Source organism: Prionailurus bengalensis, chromosome B4, assembly GCF_016509475.1.
Source record: "Prionailurus bengalensis isolate Pbe53 chromosome B4, Fcat_Pben_1.1_paternal_pri, whole genome shotgun sequence".
In the NCBI taxonomy this organism is placed as follows: Eukaryota; Metazoa; Chordata; class Mammalia; order Carnivora; family Felidae; genus Prionailurus; species Prionailurus bengalensis.
Window position 1 is genome coordinate 14628683 of NC_057358.1, and position 13019 is coordinate 14641701.

General features: G+C 36.2%; 1 protein-coding gene across 4 annotated transcripts in view; it reads right to left on the bottom strand.

Moving 5' to 3' along the window:
• Positions 1–13019, bottom strand: part of MINDY3 (MINDY lysine 48 deubiquitinase 3) — a 95837-nt gene that overhangs the window by 50598 nt on the left and 32220 nt on the right. For 3 of the 4 annotated variants that reach the window (XM_043563434.1, XM_043563436.1, XM_043563437.1), the window contains 2 exons: positions 6220–6290; positions 1238–1318 (listed from right to left, as the gene is read on the bottom strand). In XM_043563434.1, the coding sequence (XP_043419369.1) occupies positions 1238–1318; positions 6220–6290 (152 nt within the window). The remainder of the gene's footprint in view (positions 1–1237; positions 1319–6219; positions 6291–13019) is intronic. The other variant, XM_043563435.1, reaches the window with a different exon arrangement.

Here is a 13019-nt window from a genome sequence, read left to right on the forward strand (position 1 = left end):
GCTCAAGTCACGATCTTGCAGTTCATGAGTTCAAGCCCCGCACAGGGCTCTGTGCTGATAACTCAAGAGCCTGGAGCCTGCTTTGGATTCTGTGTCTCCCTCTCTCTCTGCACTACCCCTCCCCGCCTCGTTTGTGCTCTCTCTCTCTCTCAAAAGTAAATAAACATAAAAAAACTTTTAAAAAAAGTAATACAGTAATAAATGAGGAAATAGAATCCACAAAACTAAGTTTTTGGTACAATTTATACAATTCGTCTTCTTTCAGACACAAATAAAATTACACTAACAAGTACAACCTAAAAAAGTATATGGGGGTAATCAGGAAAGTCCACTAGAAATAAGAAACTTCAAAATACACAATTATATATTTTCTCCCTTTCCAACATCAGCAACTGCATCTAGGCACCCCCATGTTTAAGGAATACAGAATAATGAAAATGGCAGTGATGATGGCAACCGCCAATATTTCCTGGGCACATAACTTGCTCTAGGTGCTGCTAAATATCTTATATTTAAGCCTGATGACAATTCTAAGAGTTAGGTATTATCAGAAATCACTATTTTAAAGACATGGGAAAAAGAGGCTGAACGACGTTCAGAAGTGGCAAGGCTGGGATTCAAATGAAGTCTGTCTGACTCCAAAGCTCTTAACCACTCCACTGTGGACATAGAAATACTATAGTTAAAGGCTGAGATTTAGAAACAGGTTTAAGAATTTTAAAATAAACATATTCAAATACATTTAATCTATTTCAATATTGTAACCCCGTATACATTAAAATTATAGGAAATATTACATCTTAAAAGAGAATTTCTATACCACTGAACTATTCATGTATTTAACAATGTTTTCCTAGATGTTGTAACTAAAATTATTTTATATTACATAAATTAGATTCTTATCCTCTTTACAAAAGAGCAACCTAAAACTTTTAAATTCAGTTATTTTCACCATAACAGAGTGATTTCTGGAAAATATCAAAAGCCAAAGCTCTCAAGTCACAAAAGGTAAATAAATTATAATTAAATCATGACAGATTTTACTGAAATAATTGCAAAACTAGAGCAGTGTAACAATATTTTCTTCAGTATCATTTTTTTAGATTTTGGAATAATCCCCCTGTTAGTGGGAATACACTGAAGTTTGCACAAAGATCCAAACTAAATATGGACTTATATTACTTGTTTGCCTGATGTCATACTTAAAAAAAAAAAAAAAATCCTGCTATAAGCATACCTTGGCAAAAAATACGGTGAGGTGAGTTTCACTGCCAACAATCCAAATAGGGAATTTTGGAGATTTCAAGTAAGAACCAACCTAGAACAAATGTAGCAAAATAAACAAACAAATGAAAATCTGACAGTGCCTGTTGAATATTTGCCTATGAATATTTGAAGCAAATGGAAAAATGTGCTGTGCCAGAATGCCTTACCCATAAAGGTCAAATGCTGAGTGTAAAAAAATCAATGTTATAAATACTGTCAGGGCTAAGTTTATATTGCATCTTTACCATCAGGATAACAATAATACACTTTTAACACAGGTAAAAAAAAAAAAATAGTCTAGCACTAAGAATCATTCTCAGGTTTTACTAAAGTTGCTAGACAGAATGACCACTTTAAGAATATCAGCTTGATTGTCAAACCCTACAACTATAAACTTGATAATTACTTTATCAGGGGAACAACTGTAAATTAATAAATATATTTATGAATAAATAAAGGGGAAAAACCTTAAGAACATCCTGTCTTCAAAGAACGTAGGGCAATATAATAATCCCTCTAAAGCAAAATATATACTCCAAAATATTTAAGAATATGAAAGAACCCTGTCACTCTTTATGGTTGGAAGTTCACTCCTGTCACTCTGCATGGTTGGAAGTTGAAAGTTTTAAAATATGAAGTCTCCTTAAGGTGTACAAAAAGTTATATAGCCTACCTTCTAGGTTATATATTTAATCTATAAAAACCATAGTATCTGAAATTTGAGAGTATCATTTCTGTGGGTGATGGAGAAAGTTTAAAATTCAACAAAAAACAGACTTGGGAAATCGCATCATGTTCACGTCGATCAATTCTATACCCCTATGAGGACAGAGACTACAACTTAAAAACAACCTTACCATTCAAATTTGCTGAATTTTCTTTTCTCACACAGACTCCCCGGAATGGGGGACATTCCGAGCAGCTACTTGCAGCAGTCAGGGCAATTCTTCCCTCATCAGTCAACAGGGTGCCCTGCTTTCAACCACCACTACGGTCCTTTGGCATTTATGTTCATCATGGGGAAGTAGGGGAGAGGGACTCTTTTGTATTCACGGATAGAAACACCGGTATGTGTGTCCTATGATGGGCAGGGTGGGCTGGATGTGCTGATGGCAATGGTGAACCGGGAGAGCAGGAAGGGTGATGGTTTGGGGGTAAAAGAGAATAAGGGCAAAGGACAAAGACAAAGGAGAAGCTCTAATCACAGGTTCAGAGCAGACGGGATTTTAGAGGTGCTTGGTGCAAGTCCTTCAATTTTACATCAGGAAACAGGAAGTATCCAGGATCCGTGCCTCGTCTGAATTCAAACAGTTAACAGAGCTGGAATTAAAACTCAGGATTTCTGACTCCTAATATGGTAGCTTTCCCTTACATCACGCTACCTCTTGGGGTGAAAAGTATAGACATTATTTAATTTCTATTTTAGAAACTGAGTATGTGTGTGTGTGTATTTAAATAAGGTAGAAGTAAAAAAGTGAGGATTATATACAGTAGAATCAAAAGGTAAACAAATGAACTCATTAAGTGTTTCATAATAATATAAATAAGTAAAGAGTGCATAAATAGTGCAGCCACTTTGGAAAAAGAGTCTGACAGTTCCTCAACAAGCATATAATTACTGTACGACAAGCAATTTCATTCCTGGGTACACATCCAAGAGAGACAAAAACACGTTCACAAAAAACTTATACGGAATGTTCTTAGCAGAGTTATTCATAGTAGCACAAAAGCAGGAACAACCCAAACGCCCACCAGCTGATGAACAGATAAACACAATTGATATATAAATACAATAGAATATTTGGTCATAAAAAGGAACAAAGTGCTAGTAGGTAAAACAAGAATCAACACTCAACATTGTGCCAAGTCAAAGAAGCCAGACACTAAAGGCCACCTATTGTAGGATTCCATTGAGATGAAATGTCCAGAACAGGCAAAACCACAGAGAAATAGAGCTGCCAGGGGCTGGGGAGGATTGGGGAAGCGACCCCTAGCGGGGTTAGAAGATCTTGTCAGAAGAAGAAAAACATTCTGAAATTCAGTAAATGGTGACGGGTGCACGATCTTCTGAACTGCACGCTTTAAGATGGTGAGTTTTATGGTATTTGAGTTTATTTTAAAAAAAGGGGGGGGCACAGACCAAAGCAGAGTCACCCTCTGCACTGTGTGCATATGTACTGACACGGTTTCATCTGTGTTAATGAACACATATGATCAAAATGACATGAAAATGTTTATTTCTAAAGAGCAATTTGCTATGATGGTAAAGCACAGGGAAATGTTCAGATGCACAAAACTAATACAAACACAATGATTTCCTTAATGCCATTTCTCTAAATGTTTGGTAAAAAGTAAATGTATACAGGTTTTCAGAAGGCCATTTACAGTTATGTACACCACAGTGTAATTTAGTTCTTCAAAAAACTTTGTCACACCATCCCGACCACTTCCCTTACAGGTCTCCCACGCTCCAGGCCACTTCATACGGTCCTAAGTGCCCTGGAGCCAGCTGTCAGACAAGCAGAGACAGCCCTCAGCCTCAGAGCTGACTGAAACTGTCCAACCCCTAGGGAGCCTATGAAACCTAGCCAACTCCACCCCAACGCCCATACACAGGCTGCCCTCTGTAGTGGCACCTTGCTGTTGCCCTGTCCCCAGGTGTCATGCCGTCTGTGGCGCTGTCTGGGAGCCCTCTCTTGTTTGGAGGTGTAAGTAACAGAGAGTTCTGCCTTTCATCTATCTGAGTACCATTGTGTTGTGTCCTGCCATTATAATAATCTTTAGGGGTGCCTGGTCGGCTCATATGGGTAGGTGTCTGACTCTTGATTTTAGCTCAGATCACGATCTCAGGGTTGTGGGACTGAGCCCCATGTTGGGCTCTGCACTGAGCATGGAGTCTGCTTAAGATTCATTCTCTCCCTCTCTCTCTCCCCCCACCCGGCTCGCATGCCATTTTCCCCTACCTCTTGCTCTCTCTTGAAAACAAACAAAAAACAAACAAAAAAAGTTACTGCTAGAACACTAGAGCAATATGCATCAGGAGAACACATAGCCATTACTGGTTTCACACTAAGATCATAGGAGGAAAATAGGCATTGCTCTACCTGCTCTTCCTGACAGCTAAAGAAAAGCAAAAAGCATGATTTAGAAAAGCTTACAATTCTGAAATTGGTAATTCACTCATTCAACAAATGTTTACTGACCACCAAGTATGTACCCAGAAATACAACATCACTGGCTTCAAAGGGTCTATAGTCCACTGGTGATGAACAGAGAAAAGCAAATTCAAGATAAAAAAATAAATAAGTTAACAGACAAGATTATAGAGAGATTATTCCTATGCTATTATGAAAAAGGGTCACTGAGGCAATGGCCGAAGAAAGGGTCTTGGAGGCACCATTTTAAGTAGGACCTGCAGGGGACAGGGAGCCATCCACTCAAGATCTGGAGAATTCCTGGCAGAAATGATGGCAAGCACGAAGTCCTATTAGGCAGGAAAGGGCTTGGGTGTGTTCAGAAACTGGCAGGAAACCAGGAGGACGAGTGCACAGCAACAGAGAGGGCAGTGCGCCTCCAGAGGGCCAGACAGGATCTGGTTCAGGGCGTGGAGAGGGTATACGCCTCCACGGGGACAGACGGGATCTGGATCAGGGCGTTACAGGCCACACGGTGACAATTTCACAGTATATCATCTCCACACCCTATCCTCCTGCAAAACCCACACACGTGCTTTAAAAAAAAAAGGCTTTACTGAAGTGTCTTTGACATGTGAAAATGGTACACATTAAAAGCGTGCAACTTGATGTTTTTATATATGCATACGCTGTGAAAAGATCACCACCATCAAGCTAATTAACATATTCATCACCTCCATACAGTTACCATTTTTGTGTGTGTACCCATGTGCACACTTGCCAGCACACACACTCTTTTTAGGATCTATGAATGTTTGTGTGTGTTTCCTGGGAGAACGGGATGCAGCTTGATGCTCTGGTTGCCAGGCTACTTCAGAATAGCTTTAGCTTGTAAGTTAAAGTCACCGAAAATAATAAAACAGTTGCTACTGTGTAACAATATGATGTCTACTAAGAGATCCGGGCAGGATGGAACCTAATTCATTATCATACCATACTACTCCTTTCCAAGTGTTGTCATGAAAGAGGGACACTTCTGCTTAAAAGAAAGTAAGAAGGCAAGAGGGCAAGACACCGCCATTTTCCTGAATCCCTATCACCAGAGCTACTGCTATGGAACCACAATTCTAAAATGGAAAAGAAAATGAGATCCACTTCTCCCTTTCCAAAATCAGGACACCTCATTAAGTGCAAATCATTAATGATTTGAACCCCATTTAAAACTATCCAATAGTTATTTCAGAACATCCAATAGTTATTTTAGAGTATGCAGAAAAGCCATGAAATATTTATCAATAAATGAGAAGTTCATGGCAGTTCCTAACCTTAGCCCATGTGCTAAAGAATTTAATGCTATGAAATGCTTGGAATTTTGTTTTTAAGTGTGAAATCATTTTTCAGATGGAATAGACAAAACTTAAAACTTCAGGCATCTAGCAAATTCTTTTTCTTTGCCTCATAAGTATTGCCAGTTGTTTCAGCAAAGCGTACCATTATGAGGAAGCAACAACACATCCTTTTCCCTTGGTTTACCAAAAAATAAATGTATACGCAATAATAGATTTATTTTTATAAGTTGTTTTTTTTTTTTTTTTTTTTTTTTTTACTGGGTTCTGCCCTCTGTCCTTGAAAACAGGAAACTCGGCATCATCAGCCAGCTTAACTCTATCCTTCACACGCCTGTTAGTTTAGGAAAGGAGATCAGGAAAGAAGTGGAGAGTATGTACTAGCAAGTTAAATGTCATCTAGGAGAAAATACCATCCACGACATTGGACACGTGAATAAAAAGCATTGAAAACACCTTCAGAATCAACTTACCTTACAGTATCTTAAAGCTTCCATTAATGTTAAGAATCCTACTGCTGCTTGTTCATGTATACCAAGAAGTTCTACAAAAAAGAAGTTAGCACTGCATTAGCATATATAAATCTGAAAAGCACCTATATGTAAATATAGATGTACCCTATATACATATTTTACATCAAAACTTTTATTCCCCAAACTATACTTTAAAACCTAGCATGTATTTACTGTTAAGAGTTCCATCAAATCATTGTATTACTAATTATTATCAAATGCCATTAGATCATGTTTGTGTGGGTGATGTGATACTTCAGATGTACATTAAATGTCTTTATGAACTTTATTTTCAATGTTAATGTTTAAAATGAGGACATTTTTCTCTCTGAAAGCCAAGGAGTTACGGACAAAAAGAAAAAAGAGATACTCAATAATATCCATTGTTTTGACTTAGAAAAACAAATGAATATGCTAATCTTAATCCATAAAATTTATCATTATCAGTGAACCTACTTGTAGAATACTTAAAACATGGGAATTTGATTCCATTCCTGACTCCTATAAATAAACACAGTGTGCTTAAGACTCCAGAAATAAAGAAAAATAGAACAAGTTATCTGCCTTACAAAGGCTAAATTTATCAAGAGAGATAGAAGAAAAAACTTGTGTCTTCACTGTTTACACACACACACACACACACAATGCATCTTAAAAGTGATAAAAGAACATCTGTTTATTGTATTACGGAAGGTGTACAGAACTGACAACATGTGAATCTCGAAGCATATGTAGGAATTTTTTCCAGGCCAAGAAGATGATACGAAGAAAATTCAAGGCAGAGGAAACAAGAAAGAATTATCAACAATAAAGAAAATCAATGTATTTAAGTGGTGAAGAATATGCCAAACCTTCCTTCAAGGTTTCTAGCCTGGGGAACCTGACAAATGGTGACTAACTGATAGAGTTAAGAAAAAGCAGGTTCTGAAAGTGGTATCAAGAGAGAACATGAGTTTGGTTTTAGACAAGCTGGAAGGGAGGAAACCTCAGGACTTCTAGCTACAGATGGATACACAACTAAGGCTCAGGAACACAAGGAAGAGGGGTCAGGGGAGGATACAGAGCTTTGGGCATCATCAGCATAGAGATGAGAGGTGATGTCATGGATGTGGTTAAGAAAGAACTGACAAAGCTCAGAAAATGAAGACAAGTGATTATTTCACAACAAAGATGTAACTGTGGTGATGATCTTATCTTTTACAGACTATAGCTTTCAGTTAAGGTATATTAAGTGGAACTATAATAGTATTTGGATCCATAAATGTTTCTACAAAGCATTTTTTCTGGTTCAAAATTATGTCCACTGTAAATACTACACACACACACACACACACACACACAAATATAGCTTTGCTTCCTTTTTACCATCTGGTCATGTTTTATCCACTTTTCTGTTAAGATATAGTGTTTTCCTTATTAATTAATGTAATAATATCAATTCTTAGTCATACCATGTATCCTTAAGTACAACATTCAGACAGTGTAAGCCAAGAACTGGTTGTTGAAACTTCTGGATTTGGAAATTCAAAATTAAGAGAATATACATATAATTATATTTTTCACTAGTTTCTTACAGGTACCAGGAGGGTATAGCAATAGTTCCCAAATTGTCATTTATGATTCCTAGGGATCCACAAGACCCTTTAGAGACTACATGATTTTCATAAAAGGACATTAATTGCCTGTTTTTTTTTTTTTTTTTTTTTTTTTTTTTGCTCTTAAACTTTCATGAGTATAAAGTGAAGTTTTCCAGAGGCCAAATGACATGTCATATCTCAAGAGACTAGATCTATAAACAGATATGAGAATGTCTACTAATCACCTCAACATTGAAGGAACTTGCAAACTTTAAAATAATGTCACTTTTCTTACTGATTTTCTTCTTATTTTGGAAAACATTTATATTGAGAAGTAAAGGATGTATTATTGTCATTTTAAAATGAATTAATACATCTTTTAAATTTCTAAGTCTTAATTTCTAAGAAAAATATTGATCATTATTTGGTTATAACCCATACAAGAAAAAGCTCTTTGGGATCTTCAATCATTTTTAAAAGTATAAAGAGCATGAAAACAAAAAATACCTGAATCACTGAGTTATAGCATTCAAAGGAAAAAAAGGGAGTGGGGTGAGTGACCCAAATAAGCAGAAATGGTACTCTACGGTCTCACAAATTTTCCCTTCCTCTTCCTTCTTAGATTTATTTTCAAGTTCAAAGAATATGTATGTTGAGAAACATTTTCACACTTTAATTTTTAAAAATCAGATATCACCACCTAGTGTTATGATTAGATATTGCATCATCGATTTCCTTGTAATTTTAAACAAATGTCTCAAAGAATATATTTGTAACTTAATGCTACTAGCTATGGCGAACCAGCTGTTCGTAATTGTTGGGGAATGAATTATTCAGATTAGGTCAGCAATCACATGTTTAGGCATGCAGTTTGGATGATAATATTTAAAAACTACTCCTATTTCCTTAGACCAAACATTTAAATTTTTTATCTGTAGTAGCTAATGTGCATCCTTAAGAATATTTATTAGTGTACAAAGTTGTAAACATAGTGAGGATATACTCACCTCACATATTACAACTTATAGAATTTACTTATATAAGACTTGTCTCAGTAAGTCTCAAAGAAGTCAATTTACATTTGCAGAAAATCCTAATAATTGTGTCATTATATTTGAGAATTTTCTAACTTTGTTTTCTTAGCTTCGTATTTCAGATTAATCATGATCAGAGTCCTTATCAACCCCATCTGCTTCAGTCAGTGAGACCATACACATACATACACACACACACACACACACACACACACACACACACACACACACACACAGAGTTTTATATTCCTTGGTTTGCCATTCTGCCCTTTTCTCTTCTACTTCAAGTGTCACTTCTCACCACCATCAGCCCATCTACAAAAGTCCTGTTTGGGCCTTTTAAATTTGATGCTGACTTGGAAACCAGATGACAGCACTGCACTTGTTTAAGAAACATACCCTGAGTGCCAAGTAGTGAAAAGAAACAACGTTGCATAGTGAAGGAATACAAAGCTACCAGCAGGAATACAGAGATGAAGACAAGACCTGCTTTGCAAACCATGTAAAGATAAGGGATTAATAACCAAAATATATAGGGAACTCCTACAACTCAGTTGGAAAAATCCAAATCACCCAATTAAAAATTGGGCAGAGAACATGAATAGACATTTCTCCAAAGAATACATAAAAATGGCCAACATGAAAAGATGCTCAACATCACTAATCATCAGAGAGATGCAAATCAAAACTACAAAGAGTTACCACCTCACACCTGTCAGCATGGTCATTATCAAAAACAAGCAAATCAAAAGCTGTTGGTGAGGATATATAGAAATTGGAACCCTTGTACACTTCTGGTGGCAATGTAAAATGGTATAGCAGCTATGGAAAAGAGTGTGGAGGTTCCTCAAAAAATTAAAAGTACAACTACCATGTGATACAGCAATTCTACTTCTGGGTGTTCAATCCAAAAGAAATGAAAATCTTTTGAGATAATCTTTCGAAAATCTCAAAGAGATATCTGTGCTCCCTCACTCACTGCAGCACTATTCACAACAACCAACATGTTCAAACAACTTCAAAGTCCAGCAACTAATGAATGGAGCAACATACTGTGGTACATACATGGAATGGAGTATGACTCAGGCCTAAAAAAGAAGGAAATCCTATCATATGTGGCAACAGGAACGACCCTTGAGGACACTATGCTCGGTGAAATACACAAGTCACAGAAGGAGAAATGCTGCATGATTCCACTTAGATGGCTATCTAAAATCATCAGATTCAAGCATAAGAGACTCTTAAAAACTGAGAACAAACTGAGGGTTGATGGGAGGTGAGAGGGAGGGGAGGGTGGGTGATGGGTATTGAGGAGGGCACCTTTTGGGATGAGCACTGGGTGTTGTATGGAGACCAATTTGACAATAAACTTCATATATTGAAAAAAAAATAAAAAATAAAAAAATAAAATCATCAGATTCATAGAGGCAGGGTGGAATGACGGCTGCTAGGAGCTGGGAGGAGGAGGGAATGGGGAGTTGCTACCCACCAGATAAAGTTGCAGCCATGTAAGATGAGAAGGTTCTAGATATCTGCTGTGCAACTTCACACTTACAGTTAAAACGGTATCTTAAGTTAAAAATTCATTATGAAGGTAGATCTCATGCTGAATGTTCTTACTACAATTAAAAAAAATCCTCGCCCCCTCCCTCAAAACAGTAGGTGAGACAGGGTAGAATGCGTTAAGTGCCATGAAAACGAAATGCTCAGAGGTCAGGACAGATCACTCTGGACTGTGAGACTCAGGAAGTTCCCCCTGTAGGGACAACAGCACTTGAGGTAGGCAGTGAAGGACCAGGCAGGCACATGTGGAAGGGACATAAGTCTTTGGCAAAAGGCATAGTATGAACAGAGAAATAAAAAACAAGTAGCATAATTTTGTTCAAGCACAGGTTCATGACAGTTGAAAAATAAGCTTGGATCAAGTTATGCAGAGTGCTTAAGTAAAGAACAAAGTTTGCAGTGAGAAAAATTAAAAATGATTTATTTCCAAGGATGTTAGAACAGCTAAACTAAAAGGTGATAAAATACTGAGAAAGACTTGGCTATCTACTGAGACATAAATTGCACACATATACACAATTTGAGCTATGAACTTTGTGAAATCTATTTTTGAAAGTGAAGAGCTTTTCAAACCCAGTTACTGTTTGTTTTATTCCTAAGAAGTCAGGTTGCTACAAGGTTCATACGTAGCTAGGGTTGCCAAATTTAGCAAAAAAACCCCAAAAAACAAAAAAAAACCCAAAAAACAAGAAACAAGATGCTCAGTTAAAATTTAAATTTCATATTAAAAAAAAACAATTTCTTTGGTAAACCTATATTCCAAATATTGAATGTCACATACTTACACTAAAAACGGTTTACTCTTTGTCTGAAATTCCAGTTTAACTGGGAGTCCTGTATTTTACCTGGCAATTAGCTCCAACTAATTACATGTATTTTTACAAGTAAAAAAATTTAGAGAAAATAAGCACTTGTGCTCTTTTCTTACACAAATTCTGATAAACCAAACACTTCAAATTTGTATATCACCTAGTCACTTAATTACAATTCTTATTACTTAAAAAATACTAAAATTTCAAAATGATCTTAATCTTCAGGTTCTCTTAGTGATTATGTATCATGAGTTCATCAACTTTCAGTGAACTATTTAAATATAGCCTGGATAGACTGGGATATTGATTTCTATTAAAAAAAAAAAAAAACAAGCAAGTAAGCTCTGTGTTTCTGATTTATAAGAGCTGACTCCACCTCAATTCCATAAAATGAAGAAAACATTAAAATAATTATCAAATGAACATAATAAATGTACAATACATTCAATAACAGTACACAAATACAGCAGAAGGCCTTTAAGACAGAAAAGAGACCACCAGAGAACTGATATACAGGCAAATAAAGTCAAAGAGAAGCTCGGCTCAAAATACAAGCAGTAGTGCAAGCTAAAGAAAGATGGCAGGTAAAGAAGGGCCAGACCACAAAAGGATTTGAGAGCCTTCATTAAGGAGTTTAAGTGCACGGGCAAGCTGGTCACTGAGTGGTTGTGAGAAACTATCATGATCTGATTTAGCTTGTAAAATGCTACACCAGCCACTGGGAAGGACTAAGGGGGTGGGCAAAAGTGATATTAGGTGACTAGCTCTACTGTGTTCTATTGCAGAAGCAAAAGATAGTTTTAATGGATGAGGTAGAATAAAGTACTTGCATTTGGGAACTGTGATCAACAATATACACTGTCATTTAAAGATACAAAAATAACAATCTAAATGGGAAGATTACTATCGTAAAGATGTCACTTCTTCAAAATAATCTACAAATTTAATATAACCTGAATCGAATTCTAACAAATTTCTTAAAAACTGAAACTTACAAAGCTGAAAAAAAGTTCAGTTGGACTGGATAATATAAAAATGGCTATAATCATTTTGAAAAAGTTTAACAGCAGGAAACATTTGCTGACAAATGTCAAAAACATTATAAAACTACGCAATAATGTAGTTTTGGCAAGAGAACTCACAAACCGATTAGTGGAATAGAGGAGTACGAAAAAAGTCTCATACACATGGAAAAATCTGTTCTTTGATCAAGTGGGTATTTCACATCTGTGGAGAAATGACCAGTTAGCAAGCACAGTAAGCAATTCTTTGGGAAAAAGAAAACAGATCCCTCTCTCACACCACTCATAAATAAATAATCCAAATAGTCAAAAGAGCTAAACATTATTAAACCAAAAAAAAAAGCCTACAAAAGCAGTTGAAGAAAATACTAGGAAATATTAGTTTAATCTTGGGATGGGGAAAATACAAAACTGATTCAAGAAAAAAATTAAAAAACAAAACAGAAGCCATAACAGAAAAGATGAAATGATTTATCTTCCTAAGAATGAAAACTTTGGGTATGATAAAAGATACCACTAACAAAATTAAAAGACAGAAAAGGCTGAGAGAAAATATTTACAACACATTTTTAACACACAAAGAATTTATAGAGCTCCTAGAAATTGTGAACAAAAGAAAATAAGTCCTTCCCCACAAAATTCCAAAAGCTAGAAAGAGGCAATTCCCAGAAGAGGAAATACTAAAAGCGAACAAACACACAAAAAGACAATAAAGCACAGGCTCAGGAGGAATGAGAGAAATGTGAATTAAAA